A 13,871-nucleotide genomic window follows, 5' to 3' on the forward strand; every position below is an offset into this window, starting at 1 on the left:
TTTTTTTTTAATTAAATAATTTTATTTCTAGCTATAAAGACATAACATTAGTATCCAAAATGTGATCGACTATGAACTTCGAGTTCCGCTCTTCTCATGAATGCTTTTGGACATGTTTTACATGGATATGGACGCTCTCCAGTCTGTAAAGGATGATTTATGTTAAATTTTATGTTAGATAATAAGGTAAATAAGGTTTGGTGACTTACATGAGTCATTACGTGTCGCTTCTTGTCTATAAAGTGTATGAATGTCTTTTCACAATATTCACAGCTGAACGGCCGCTCATTTGTATGGATTCTCTGAAAAAATAGGTCAAAATAAGTATTTTTGTAAGATTTGTGGATATATGTCCTGGTTGGATCCTCAAATCAGCCATATCCCCTTCCAACACTCCAACCTACTCACCTTATGGATATTATAATTCTTCTGCCTTGCAAATGTCTTTCCACATCCCTCAAATTCACAAGCTATTGGCCTGTCATTTGTATGCATTCTCACCACATGCTCCATCTTCTCGTACTTCTTATAGAATCCTTTACCGCAAAATTCACATGGATACTTATTCCTCAGATGGACATTATTCATGTGATTAAAGACATAACATTTCAGGCGGAACTTCATGCCGCACAAGTCACAGGAAAATTTCTTAGTTTCACTTTCTGGTAAGGAATCAGCGATGTGCTTATCTTCGTGATTTTTGAGGGCTACGATGGACTTGAGGACTTTGCCGCAAATTGAACAGGGAACTTTTTGGCGATGCTTCATTGGATTGTCGGTGTGTTGGTTCCTGGAAGTGGAAAATTGGATTAAAAATTGAAAATTTAGCTAAAATTGACCATGGTGCCTACCTAATGTGCAGCTCCAGATACTCTTGGATCTTAAACTTCTTCCCACACGTCAAGCACGTCAGCTTATCCTCCTCCGGAATCTCTGTATGTCTTACTTTAATGTGATTACTCAGTCGATGTGCAGACACAAATTTAGCACCACAAAAGCACTCGTGGATGTTCTTACTTCCAGTTACTGTCCTCTTTTTGACATCGACTGACTCTTTTGGCTTCTCTTGTGGATCATCTGACTCTAATGGAATCAGAATGTAATTTTCTGTTGTATTTTCATCTTTTAATGACTCTGGAACTTCCTCATATTCATCATATTCAATTATGTCATCTAAATATTCTTCAAGAACTTCAATTTCCACTTCCTCGTCTTTTGACTCGACATTTTCAACTTGTTGAATTTCTTCAATTTGTTCGGGTTCTTTGGTGTCGTTGGATTCATGATTGAGGAAGTGATCTTCATGTGGTTGAAGGAGTTTGTGGAAATATGCGTCGGCGACGAGGGAAATTTTCTTGAATCTGGCTGCGGATGTGAGGTCAATTGTGCAACGGGGACAGATGAGGGCTGGAACTGTCTTGTCGATCTCGAGGACCTGGAAATTTTTGGGGAAATTTGGTTAGTTATGGTGATTTTTGGGATTTTGGGGTGGATTTTGATAGGAATTTGAGAATTTTTGAATGAATTTTGTGGATTTTTGGTAAAAATTTGAGATTTTTGATGAAAAATTGACGAATTTCGATGAATTTTTCAAGAATTTTGTTGAATTTTGAAGTATTTTGATGAAATTTGCATTAAATATTCAAAAATCTCGCAAATTGGATAATATGTCACCAAATTAGGCCACTATTTTGTGCAAAATTTCCAAAATTGTTGCAAATTCTTCCAAAATCGTCCAAAAAACCGTTGAAAATTTTCAAATTTTCACATCAAATTCGTCTTTTTATCACAAATTTCACAAATCCAGAGCTCAAAATTATCCTCATAACATTCAAAACATTTCAATTAATCCACAACATCCAATATCATCCACAACTCCATCCCTACCTCCCCATCCCCCACCTACCCATTCCCAACATCTCACCTTAATCTGTGTGACATAAAACAAATCCAATGCAAATCTTTTGGTTGAATCCAAAATTCTCTGAAAAGTCACCGTATCCTCTGGCATCAGACAAATCCGACACAATCGATTCGAGGAATTCATTGTCGTGCGTTTTCTGAAAGGTCACAAGTGAATTTTTTCCCTTGTCTTGTAAGTGAATTTTTAAAAGGACTTAAAAAAAGCGTATTTATGCTCTATTTTGATTCTTGTTTACACTTTGGAAAGTACAAAAGTAAACAAGGAGGCAACTTCAGGTTGGATTGGGTGAGAAACATATTTGAATATTTTTTGACCGTTATTTTTGGAGGATTTTTTGTAATATTTTATAAAAATTGTTTTATATCATAAATGTGGATTGGATGGAACTTTTGCACATTTTGGATAATTTGAGGCTTCCTTAAAATTCAACTAGAAATAACCAAATTCCTTTAAAGATTCAAATTCCTCAATTTTAAGCTGCATTTCTCCTCTCTTTGTGCTTAATAAATTTGAATAAAAATAATCTCAATCAGTGTTCTTTTATGCTCCAGACTGTGATTGTGTCAATATTTAAGAATTTAAAAATCACTTCCAAAATCTACAAAATTCACAAAAATAACTAAAAAAGGCTTTTACAGCTTTAAATCCTCAACATCAGTTTGGTATCCAAAAATCCAAATTTCCGGTAAATATTCATTAATTTTACCATTGAATAATATTCACGTATTAATAAGTTTTTTGGGGATTTCCCGAAAGGTTATCACATTTGACTTTAGTGAAATGCCTGTTTGGAGGTAAAATCGTATTTGAGTGTAGATTGCTTTAAAGCACAGCTAAATTGTGTTGAATTTTGACTGTTATTATGAATTAATAAATGTAAATTAGGTCATTGGACAATAAGATATGTTTTGTGGACGTACGGAGAGTATTAAGGTTGCAAAAAAGTATTACATGACTCAATTAGACTATAGAAACTCAAGTCTGACAGCCCAGTGGACATAAACTCGCTATAATTAGTTAATGTCTAATTCATGACTAATTCAAACGGTTTTTTGTCCATTTGGGATATGACAGCATGTAATACGTGACTTATGACTCTTGTAAACCAATTAGTAGCTGTTTGCCTGCTTATGACTCTCAATATGTCCATATGGGTCATAAGGTCATAAGGCTAATGTCGGTAAGGTACAATTACGTTTATCCGCAATACGGAAAAGCCCTGTGATGACTATTTTTGGCCTATTTCTGTGTCAATTTAGGATATTTGAGCTTTCAACAGCAGCCATTCGTCTACAATCATTCCTACAATCCTTAATACATACACATATTGCCCATTCAATACAAATTGTCTTCATCATTTCAGAACTCAACAATGTATTCAAACCACCAGCACTTACCAATCATTTTCATCATCCTAATCTGCCTAACATCACCTGCCATCTCCCAAAAATGCAAATTCGCCTTCGACGTCGTCGGCTCACCAGGCTACAGCTGTGAAATAGTCAAAACATCAAATGAACAGCACCTCGATGGCTTCAACAACGACAATGTAACAGAAGTCTTCTATAAAATCAAATCAAACCTAATTCTAAGCAACATCAGTTTTCCATTGTGTGAAACATTCAAAAATCTTGAGCGAATTAAACTTGGAAGTGCCAATATTCAGGTAGTTAAGGAAGATTCGTTCATTGACTGTGAGCAGCTGAGGGAAGTGTCTTTATGGAAAAATCAATTGGATAAAATTCCTGAAAATTTGATCAGCAAAAATACGAAATTGACATCTTTAAAGCTTGAAAAGAATAATTTAGTGACATTGCCTGAAAATTTACTGCCAAATCAAGCATTTTTGACTTTTTTGGACTTGTCTGAAAATAAAATTTTGACATTTCCACCAAAAACATTCAAGTCATTGATCAGTCTGCAGGAATTGAAGCTTGAGAAGAATCAAATTAAACACTTGAATCCAGCTTGGTTCCAAAACATGCACGACTTGACTTTATTAAATCTTCAGCACAATCAAATTCGAAACTTACCGCAGAAAACCTTTGTGAACCTAAATAAACTCGAAAAGATGTACATCCATAACAATGCCATCCGGAACTTGCATCAAAGCAGCTTCAAAGGATTGGAAAAATTGAGAATTTTGGATTTAGAATTTAATGAAATTGATGATTTGCCTGACTTGGTCTTTTCACCTTTGAGGAGCCTTCAGTGGCTGTGGCTTAATAACAATCAGATTCGAGTCATTCGAGCTAAAGCATTTGAGAATGTCGACACAATGAAGAAGCTCGGCTTGGTGTCTAATTTAGTTGAAGCTGTTGATGAGAAGTTTGCAGCTTGTGAGGATTTTGATTTGACTGGAAATGTCTGCTTTAATGACAGAATCTTGAGGAAGCGCAATTTTACTGAATTGATGGCCGTTTGCTATGAGAATTATCGACAGCTTTACCCTACACCAACTCAGAAGCCAATTGTTGATATTACAAAAGATCCAGTTGTTGATACAAGGAATCAAGATCAGACAATTGCTGGTACTAAGGGCAATGGTACGGTTATTGAAGGTCCACAACCCAAAGATCCAAAAATTGAAGGTTCACAACCCATAAAGCCACAAAATAGTCTCTGTTACTCAAAAGCCTCAAATCCATAATGAACATGCAACAAAGCCCCAAATACTTGATCCTGAAACTACAAAGCATCAATCTAATGTCTTGCAGCCTCAACAGACCCATTCAGATGATAGACAAACTCAAAAACTTGGAATTAATGATCAACTGCCTCAAGAGCCACACAATCGTGATTCTCAGATTCAAGATCCACACAACCGTAAGTTTCAGGCTCAAAATCCACATAATCGTGATCCTCAGATTCAAGATTCACGAAGTCATGATCCTCAGTCTTCAAATCCTGATATTAATGGTCCATTAACTCAAAATCCTCAAATTAACGACCCGAACACCAAAAATCCACTTATCAATGACCACCAGACACCCAAACCACGAGGTAAAAGCTCACAGACTCAAAGACCTCAAATTAAAGGATCACAAACCACAAAGCCTCAAAAAAATGTGAAATATACACAATATACTCCAATTGATAATCCTCAAACTCAAGATCCACAAAACTACGGTCAACAACCTCAAATAAATCAACAAAGAACTCAAAACCCGAATGCCGAAAATTCAGAAGATGCTGATCCTTCATCTTCAGTCTATCTAGATCGTCGTTCACAACTTTCGAGAACAGACTATCAATATTCACAAGGTTATAGATCGGAACAGAGTCAGTATGAACGTAAAAAGCAAACAAGATATCAAAGTAGTCAGCAGAGTCAAAACAAGAGAGTTAAGACAGCTCAGGGCGGTGCAGTGATGACAGAATGGGATCGTTCACATCTACAAGGGAGTAAATGAAGATTTTTGGGGAATTATGAAATTAATTTGAAATTAGTTTAAGGGTGTGCAACTGATTAGTCATATTTTGATAGACTTTGATCAATTTTGTTCAATTTTTGGCAATTTTTAATCATTTTTAGTCATTTTTGATAATTTTTGGATCAAATTTGATGATTTTTGAATACTTTGATTAGGAACCGTTCACTTATCACGTAACGCAACCTCCTGCCTAGGGGCATGTTGTTGTAAATGATCGGTCTCCTTATTTTCACACCCTTGCTTCTGTTACTACCTTCATATATACCCAAATAGCACAAATCGGTCGATCAATCCAAAATCCGGTTCCCAAGTCGACTTCACTCTGATTTTCTGCTAGATTCAATTTGCATCCGGATTTGAGATTCGATTGAAATCCAGCACCAAACCATCATGACCCTTTTATCCGACATTTTGGATCAATCATCCGACTTGTGCTGTTCAGGATAATTAAAGTAATTACAATTGTCAATTTTTTCAATTTTATACTCAAATTTATCTAATAAAAATTTCAAAAAATACACTTCAAAGTTCCTTTATTTTCCTGCACAAAACCAAGCGATTCTACCCCTCAATACATCCATCTCCTCATCATCTTTCGCAACCATATCAATACATGAATTCTTCTGAAAACTTGCAAATTTCAGCAATTTCAATGGCTGCAAAACATTCGAGTCAATCAGCTTCAAGTTATTGCCATAAAAAGTCAGCTTTTCCAGTTTGAGATTTTGACTGAAAATTTCACTTTCCAGTGACTCAATGTGATTCAGTGGCAGCCACAGTGACTTTAAATTTGGATAGTGCTTCACATCATCAAATGTCAAGTTCCTTAATCCACAATTTATAATCTGAATAGCCATCAAGTTTGGAAAAAATGTGTGCAAATTTGTTGGAAAATTTGTAAAATTTTGATTGTGAATCGACAGTCCATGGATGTCCTTAAAGTCAGTCACATTCTTGTTATGCAGGACTCTTGAGATTGTCACGTTATTGTGGTTTACTGCGGTTCCTTTGCTGCTACAAGTAAAGTATTCATCACCTTGATGACTCATGTTGTATAAGCTGCAATAGATTTCATGTGGCAGGTGACAATTCATGTCGATTTCGTACTTAACGTGGAGTAATGTGTCGTGGGAGATGAAGCGGCCGTGATGAACTGGAAAAAATTGATATAGGCATCATGTAAGTGTCAATTAGGGTGTATGAAGGGTTGCAGAGAGGGGGATGGAGTTAAACAATGGATGTAGAACTGATCAATCAGATTGATGTAAATTTTGAGCGTTTTTGGTCGTTTTTTTGTCATTTTGATCAGTTCTGCATCCTAGGTCCAAGATGTCCCTTGGAAAATGGCTCCCAATGAGCCAACCAGCAATAGAGTCCAGCTGGAAAGCATTTTGTAGCAACCTTGGCTCCAAGTCGATGCATGGTTCCAAAAAGTAAGTAAGAATGAGCATTTATAAGCCATAAGTCCAAAATGGAGGAAGTATAGTGTATCCTCAACACCCTAACACCTCCTTCTTCCCTTTCCCTCCTCTAAATACACCTCTAGTCAAGCCTGAAAACCCTTTAATCCAAACCAACACCCAAGAATTGAATCTCATGCACCCATAAGTCCATAACTTACTATTATGCTGCTGATCAATGCAGTAATTCTTCTTAAAATTCAAATTCTGCAGCTTAGTAAATGCCAGAAATATTTCCCCATCTACATTCCAATTTTGGGTTTCCTTTCAACACATCTGGTTTGAGGACACTGATGCTGTTGTACCTTAGGTACAGATACAGTAGCGCTCAAAATGATAAGGACAGTACAATATTATTTACATTTTGTATGATTATGACTCTTCTACTTATCCAAATGAGTTGAAATTTGGAATAGTCGTAGAGTTTTCAATGTCCTGCTATATGGTTCTAACAAAATATACTATAATTAAGTATTTTTGAAATAACCGTTAAAAAACCAAAATGGCTGCCGCTCAAAATGATAAGGACACTTGTTTATGATAAAAATTTATTTAATTTAGCAATGTTAATGAACTTTTTTGAAATAAAACTTAAAGTTTGTTGATAATCTTTAATTTAATGTATGATTTATGCTTCTATCAATGAGATTTATTGTCTAATTTTAATTTTTTAAACACATGAAAATTTCCACATATTTTGATAAAATTCCTTGCAAATATTGTTTAATAAATTACAATAACTATTCAAAATCATAAATTAACCAATTATCTACTAGTTCACATCCATTTATGTGTGACACAGTTAATTAAAGTGAATATTTTTGAAAAAAATTGTTTTCTGTAAGTAAAATTTTTTGAATCATTGAACAAAAATGGAAATTTTTTAACTAAATATTCCGATTACAATGCTGAAATTAGTTTATACTTCTTTAATTTTGATTATACTTCAACATATATTCAGCTTTGGAACTGTCAATAAATAATTAAGTAACAAATCAATCGATTTTGTCCTGTAAATCAAGGCCATTGAATATTGCAGATAGGAATTTTTTGAAAATTATCAAAATACGTTTTTTAGATGCAAAGTTTTGGCATAAATGACTTAAATTTGACATTTTTAATCATATTATGCTTTAAATTTTGCGCCTCCAGCATTAGAATTAATATTTTTACAAAAAAAAATTTCTACGTAAATTTTTATCTTTAGATGGTCATACCAATCGATTGATTTTTCACATAATTATTTATTGACAGTTCCAAAGCTGAATATATGTTGAAGTATAATCAAAATTAAAGAAGTATAAACTAATTTCAGCATTGTAATCGGAATATTTAGTTAAAAAATTTCCATTTTTGTTCAATGATTCAAAAAATTTTACTTACAGAAAACAATTTTTTTCAAAAAATATTCACTTTAATTAACTGTGTCACACATAAATGGATGTGAACTAGTAGATAATTGGTTAATTTATGATTTTGAATAGTTATTGTAATTTATTAAACAATATTTGCAAGGAATTTTATCAAAATATGTGGAAATTTTCATGTGTTTAAAAAATTAAAATTAGACAATAAATCTCATTGATAGAAGCATAAATCATACATTAAATTAAAGATTATCCAACAAACTTTAAGTTTTATTTCAAAAAAGTTCATTAACATTGCTAAATTAAATAAATTTTTATCATAAACAAGTGTCCTTATCATTTTGAGCGGCAGCCATTTTGGTTTTTTAACGGTTATTTCAAAAATTCTTAATTATAGTATATTTTGTTAGAACCATATAACAGAACATTGGAAACTCTACAACTGTTCCAAATTTCAGCTCATTTGGATAAGTAGAAGAGTCATAATCATACAAAATGTAAATAATATTGTACTGTCCTTATCATTTTGAGCGCTACTGTACCTTAAAAATTGAGGGAAAAAATGGAGTAAAAATTCAAAAAAAATTAGGGTATCGACCAGGAACTGCAGGTATAGGCTGTCATCAAGCTTGCAAATTTCGACTGTACCTCTTAGTTCCTCAAACCTGCATTTTTGGACAAACCCCACAAAATTTCAAAATCCTAACCTCAATTCCGGAAACTGCTTCATCTTCTCATACTCCAACTTCTTAAGCCCAGCATATCTGATCCAAATGGCTTCAAGATTGTCAAAGAACTTGCCAATACCAAATGGTATATAATGGAAGGGTGTCCCAGTCACCCACAACATTTGAACCTCACTATGTGAATATGATTGCCGTCCATTTACGTCACTAATAACATGATATTCATTGACTATTTTTGTTGTATTTTCGACTTTACATTGATATGGATTTCCGACAATTGAGTAGTATGGTCCATCCGTGAAGGTACAGAAGAAGGTTTTGGAGCTTGTTGAGGTGACAGTGAGGATCAGAATTGCAAGTAGAGACGATAATCTCATTCTGAATATAATTTAGTATGTCTATACGCTACAACATTATCAGAGGAACTAAGTCTCTGAGACTTTTTTTTTGTTATTATTTTCTTATCAAAAATATTCAAAATTCTCTCATTTTTTACATCACATGTACACAATAAATCATAAAATCACAAAATCTCATGTGAGATATACTCTCCGTAATATAAAAAGTAACAAAATGTGCATTTTGGGCCGATTATTCAATTTTAAATATGTGTCACTTATCATAATGATCTGTTTGATCCACCCACCGTAAGGCATATTACATTACAAATTGTGACGATTCCAGTGAATTGTAAATTCAGTAAACAATTGTGAATGACTCATTCGTGATTAGGGAAGTATAAAGTTGCGGTTTGCTCGGTTGTTCTCGATTCTTCTCGGCTCTTCTCGGTTCCTTGGTTTACTCAGTTGCTCGGTTCGCTCGGATTTGCTCGAATTTGCTCTGATTAGCTCGGATTTGCTCTGATTAGTTCGGATTAGCTCGGATTTGCTCTGATTAGCTCGGATTTGCTCGGATTTGCTCTGATTTACTCGTATTTGCTCTGATTAGCTCGAATTAGCTCGGATTTGCTCTGATTAGCTTGGATTAGCTCGGATTTGCTCGGATTTGCACGGATTTGCTCGGATTTGCTCTGATTAGATCGGATTAGCTCTGATTAGCTCGGATTTGCTCGATTTTGCTCTGATTAGCTCGAATTAGCTCGGATTAGCTCGGATTTGCTCGGATTTGCTCTGATTAGCTCGGATTTGCTCAAATTTGCTCTGATTAGCTCGAATTTGCTCTGATTAGCTCGGATTTGCTCTAATTAGCTCGGATTTGCTCGGATTTGCTCTGATTAGCTCGGATTTGCTCTGATTAGCTCGGATTAGCTCGATTTGACAAGCCTGCTCGATTTTCGATCTCTGCTTTCAAGTGCTTAAGCATCAATTGACCACAATGCATACAATCTATTCAGAAATAAAATCGCAAATAAAACAGCACAACCCAAAAATTCCGTTAAAATTCAAATAAATCCAATCAAAAGTCACCAGTCGACAGTCGACCCCATGAGTTGAATATATCATCAACATTTATACCGTTCCTCAATTAACTCCAAAAAAGAAAACATTTCAACATCTTTAACCCAATTTTTCATTTCCTTCCCACAGATTTTATTTTTCGTGGGATAAAAAAAAAAAAGTTTGAAAAATTTTTTCATTTTATTTCATTTTTATGGGATATTAGTTGTATGGTGTCAGGGTTGGGTGTCGTCTACACGTCAAGTCAAATGCAGTGAAAAGCAGGTCCAAAATAAAATAAAAAAATTGATTTGAAAAGTTGAAAAAAAAAATTTTTTTTTTCTTTTCCTCGTCGAAAAAAAAAATTCAGAAACATGTAAAAAAAATATAAAAAAAACAGGCACGAATAAAAAAAAAAATAAAATAAAAAGAAGAAAAAACAAAAAAAAAAATCTCCACATAGTAAAAAATTTTTGTAATTTTTTTTTGGGTTTTTTACCAAATTTAAAAAAAAAAAATTTAATTTAATTTTTTTCTGGAGTGTGAAAAAAATTTGTCGTAAAAAGTGGCTGAATTAAAAATTACCGACCAGGAAATGGAAGTTCCTAAGAATCTTCAAGATTGCTACTTCTTCTACTATTCGACATGCAAGAAAGGCAGCTCATGTTCATACAGGTGAGGATTTATATTTAAGGAATAACTTTTTTGCTGGCATTTTTTATTCATTTTAGGTGAAAAAAATTTTTAAATTTTAGGTTCAAATTGAGAATTTTTTTTGTTCGTGCATTTTAATTGATTTGTGAGATAAAGTCACAACAATGTGCTTTGTAGTTAGATGTAGATTGATTAGAGGAAGTGGCCATATGGACTTGATGATTAGACACTCAATCAATAATTGTGAAAATTCCTCATTTTCACGATTTTTCAAACAATTATGTGTGATTTTTCACTATTTCGGATTTTTCCAGATCCGGTCACTCATTTTAAACTCTGGATCAGTGTCGAACCTTGCTAGTTAAGCTGTCACTAGTCCTGACACTCATATAATGTGATGCTCTGGATCTTTCAGATCTGAAAAGCAAAATTTCATTTTTTTTTTCAATATTTTCATACAAAATGTGCCGCATATGCATTGTATTAATGTTCAGGATAACAATGTTCCTTACTCTATATCTTCTTGTAGTGCTTCTCATAACATTGAATCCCTTCTTCATTATTCATACATAAATTAGTGAAATTTTACTATTTATTGATGAATGTTTGATCCTGTATGGACTTTTGCTCCAATTATCTAATTAGAGAATTACGATAATAATTAGGATACATCTTAGTTTTACTTACTTACTTACTGGAACTATGCTCCGATTTGGAGCATTGGTTGCTACAAAATGCTTTCCATCTGAATCTATTGCTGGCTGTATCACACGTAATGATAATAGTTATGATGATAGATTAATATCCATTGAGAGTCACTTCTAAGTTGTCAGCTAGTCAGCTAGTCTCAGGGCGTAACAAAAGCGTATAATCAATGTTCTCAGTCCATGCTCTGAGATAGCCTGGACCAAAACCGCACATGATTCAAGGTTCATGATCTTTTAAAGAATTTTTGACAACTAGTGCGCTGCAACAAACAAGCTGCAAACCACTGCTTTAGAGTCTTGAGTCAGATTCAGTAAAATCACTGGTTTTGGAATATTTTTGTAGGACTTTACTTCAATACTTTGATCAAGACTTTTTGCTCTAAATTGGTCCTTGAGTCGTTTGGGATCAAGTTGGATCAATGGTTTCATATATTTTTCATTTCAAAGTGCGTGAAGCATTAAGATTTAGTTCTTTTCTGATAAATTGTATCAATCATAAGAAGATAAAGACTTCGAAGAAACTCAAGTGACATTGAAGGTTGAATTGCCGAATTTTTGTTCCATGTGATAGTTTAGATAAGAAAAGATGTCTGCAGTTAGGGATGTTGGACATTTTTTTTGATACTGGGTCATTACTGAGTGTCTTAAATAAGGATTTAAAGTTGGACTTGTCCATAAATTCCTCTAAAATGTAGGAAATGCAACCGGCAATGAGCTTGTTCATGTTGATTAAACTAGATAAGCCATGATTGTGCGTTGCTCTCAGCTTCTCCTGCTCTTATAGGCATGCTCTTTGCCTACATTCCAGTTATTTAGTCCATCGATATAATCATTTATCTCAAATTGTTCCTCATTCCCTTATCAGACGTTGATATCTAAATATCCTTCAATAATTGACAATTTGTTGGTCATTGACCTCCTTTGTAGCTACATCCCATATATCCTCATCTTTAAAACACATTCTTATTCCTTTTTTCAGACACGAACCGAGTTGCCTCGGTCATGAAGAAGTTTGCAAATTGTGGCTCGAAAATAAGTGCTTCAATCGCCAGTGCACCATGCGTCACATGAAAATACAGGTTTGTTCTACTTCCATTTATGCTTGACATTTTGAGAAGGTTTGGCTGTGTCTCTTGAGATGAGCTTAACCTCCTTTGAATAAATTAATTATTGTGCCTTATTAATTGTGACTTAATTATTGTAGAAACCCCGCTCACAGACAAAATGTTACTGGGAAGATCAACCGCAAGGTTGTATGAAGCCACATTGCGTATTTCAGCATCGTTTACCACGTCGTACCGGTGCTGGTGGCAGCAATAGCCAAGGACTCCTTCAATTGCCGATTGGTGCACCAGGCGGTCTCATTTTAGTTCCAAGAATCTTGTAATTACATCTTTGTGTTCTCTGAACTTCCACGCGGAAGAATGGGAGTTAATCTTTTTTTTTATAATTTATTTTCAACTTCTGCTTTCGCATGATTTATTTTTTTTTTTGGATGGAAGTAAGGAAAATTTTTAATAATTGGCGCGAACTTTTCTAGTGAGCGTACTTTTCTCACTTAGCGCGCTTTTTGAGCTTAGAACAAAAATAATAATTTTTTTTTTTATCTTTTTTTTTCCCAATTTTTTTAATTTAATTAATTTTTTGTTAATTGTACTAATGTATGCATCACAAAAAAAAAAAAATACGAAAATCCCCCTCTTTTTTGTTGACCTTTATTAAAAATAAAAAAATAAAATAATTTTTTTTGTTATGTAATTTTTACTCAAATTTTTTATTATTGAGAATCATTATACACTGAGAGAAAAACAAAAAAAAATTTGTAGACGATAAAAAAAAAAACAAAAAAAAAATATATAATGAAATTTTTTCTTGAATGAATGGAATATATATGGTAAAAAAAAAATAATAATAATTATGAAAAATTTTACTTCATTTACTTGCACTTCAAATTTTCTTACATTTCTAAAATAAAGAAAAAAGTATAAAGGATGAGCATTTATTATTGAAGAAAAACAAAAACATGAGAGAAAAAAAAAACGAAGTGAAATTTGTGTTTTTTGTGAATTTTTTTGAAGATTTCAGGATTATGTGCCGAGATGACCGATTTTTTGTTCCGAGATGACCAATTTTCAGCTTCCAAGTTGACCAATTTTCAGCTTCCAAGATGACCAATTTTAAGCTTCCAATATGACTAATTTTCAGCTTTCAAGATGATCAATTTTTAGCTTCCAAGATGACC

At 33.6% G+C, this 13,871-nt stretch overlaps 3 protein-coding genes and 1 long non-coding RNA gene across 11 annotated transcripts; 2 read left to right on the plus strand and 2 right to left on the minus strand.

The window, feature by feature from the left end:
• Positions 1 to 2,165, minus strand: LOC139100259 (zinc finger protein OZF-like). The gene is made up of 5 exons (XM_070652886.1): positions 1,925 to 2,165; positions 852 to 1,435; positions 409 to 790; positions 210 to 302; positions 1 to 143 (listed from the first exon to the last, which is right to left on the minus strand). Exons 1-5 carry the CDS (start codon positions 2,045 to 2,047, stop codon positions 48 to 50), a joined length of 1,278 nt encoding a protein of 425 aa, XP_070508987.1. The 5' UTR covers positions 2,048 to 2,165; the 3' UTR covers positions 1 to 47.
• LOC139100257 (leucine-rich repeat-containing protein 15-like) lies at positions 2,085 to 5,878 on the plus strand. Of its 4 annotated transcripts, none has more exons than XM_070652880.1 (2): positions 2,085 to 2,209; positions 3,288 to 5,878. In XM_070652880.1, exons 1-2 carry the CDS (start codon positions 2,135 to 2,137, stop codon positions 4,572 to 4,574), a joined length of 1,362 nt encoding a protein of 453 aa, XP_070508981.1. In that variant the 5' UTR covers positions 2,085 to 2,134; the 3' UTR covers positions 4,575 to 5,878. The 4 variants fall into 4 exon arrangements, with proteins under 4 accessions (XP_070508981.1, XP_070508983.1, XP_070508984.1 ...); XM_070652882.1 differs by lacking the exon at positions 2,085 to 2,209 and adding an exon at positions 2,338 to 2,609; XM_070652883.1 differs by lacking the exon at positions 2,085 to 2,209 and adding an exon at positions 2,703 to 2,718.
• Positions 5,772 to 10,213, minus strand: LOC139100298 (uncharacterized). Of its 4 annotated transcripts, none has more exons than XR_011545423.1 (3): positions 8,728 to 10,213; positions 6,980 to 7,145; positions 5,772 to 6,511 (listed from the first exon to the last, which is right to left on the minus strand). It is a non-coding gene; the product is annotated as an uncharacterized lncRNA (long non-coding RNA). The 4 variants fall into 4 exon arrangements; XR_011545422.1 differs by having other exon boundaries at positions 5,773 to 6,511; positions 6,980 to 7,123; XR_011545424.1 differs by having other exon boundaries at positions 5,774 to 6,511; positions 6,980 to 7,114.
• A 173-nt stretch (positions 10,214 to 10,386) lies between these two features.
• LOC139100291 (zinc finger CCCH domain-containing protein 11B-like) lies at positions 10,387 to 13,393 on the plus strand. 2 transcript variants are annotated; one of them, XM_070652920.1, is made up of 4 exons: positions 10,387 to 10,553; positions 10,639 to 10,943; positions 12,609 to 12,708; positions 12,834 to 13,393. In XM_070652920.1, the coding sequence occupies exons 2-4, from the start codon at positions 10,864 to 10,866 to the stop codon at positions 13,014 to 13,016; spliced, it is 363 nt and encodes a 120-aa protein (XP_070509021.1). In that variant the 5' UTR covers positions 10,387 to 10,553; positions 10,639 to 10,863; the 3' UTR covers positions 13,017 to 13,393. The 2 variants fall into 2 exon arrangements, with proteins under 2 accessions (XP_070509021.1, XP_070509020.1); XM_070652919.1 differs by having other exon boundaries at positions 10,387 to 10,943.
• Positions 13,394 to 13,871: the final 478 nt, after the last annotated feature.

Source organism: Chironomus tepperi, unplaced genomic scaffold (genome assembly GCF_022539635.2).
Source record: "Chironomus tepperi strain 1889 unplaced genomic scaffold, CSIRO-AGI_Ctep_v1 contig_58, whole genome shotgun sequence".
NCBI classification, from domain to species: Eukaryota; Metazoa; Arthropoda; class Insecta; order Diptera; family Chironomidae; genus Chironomus; species Chironomus tepperi.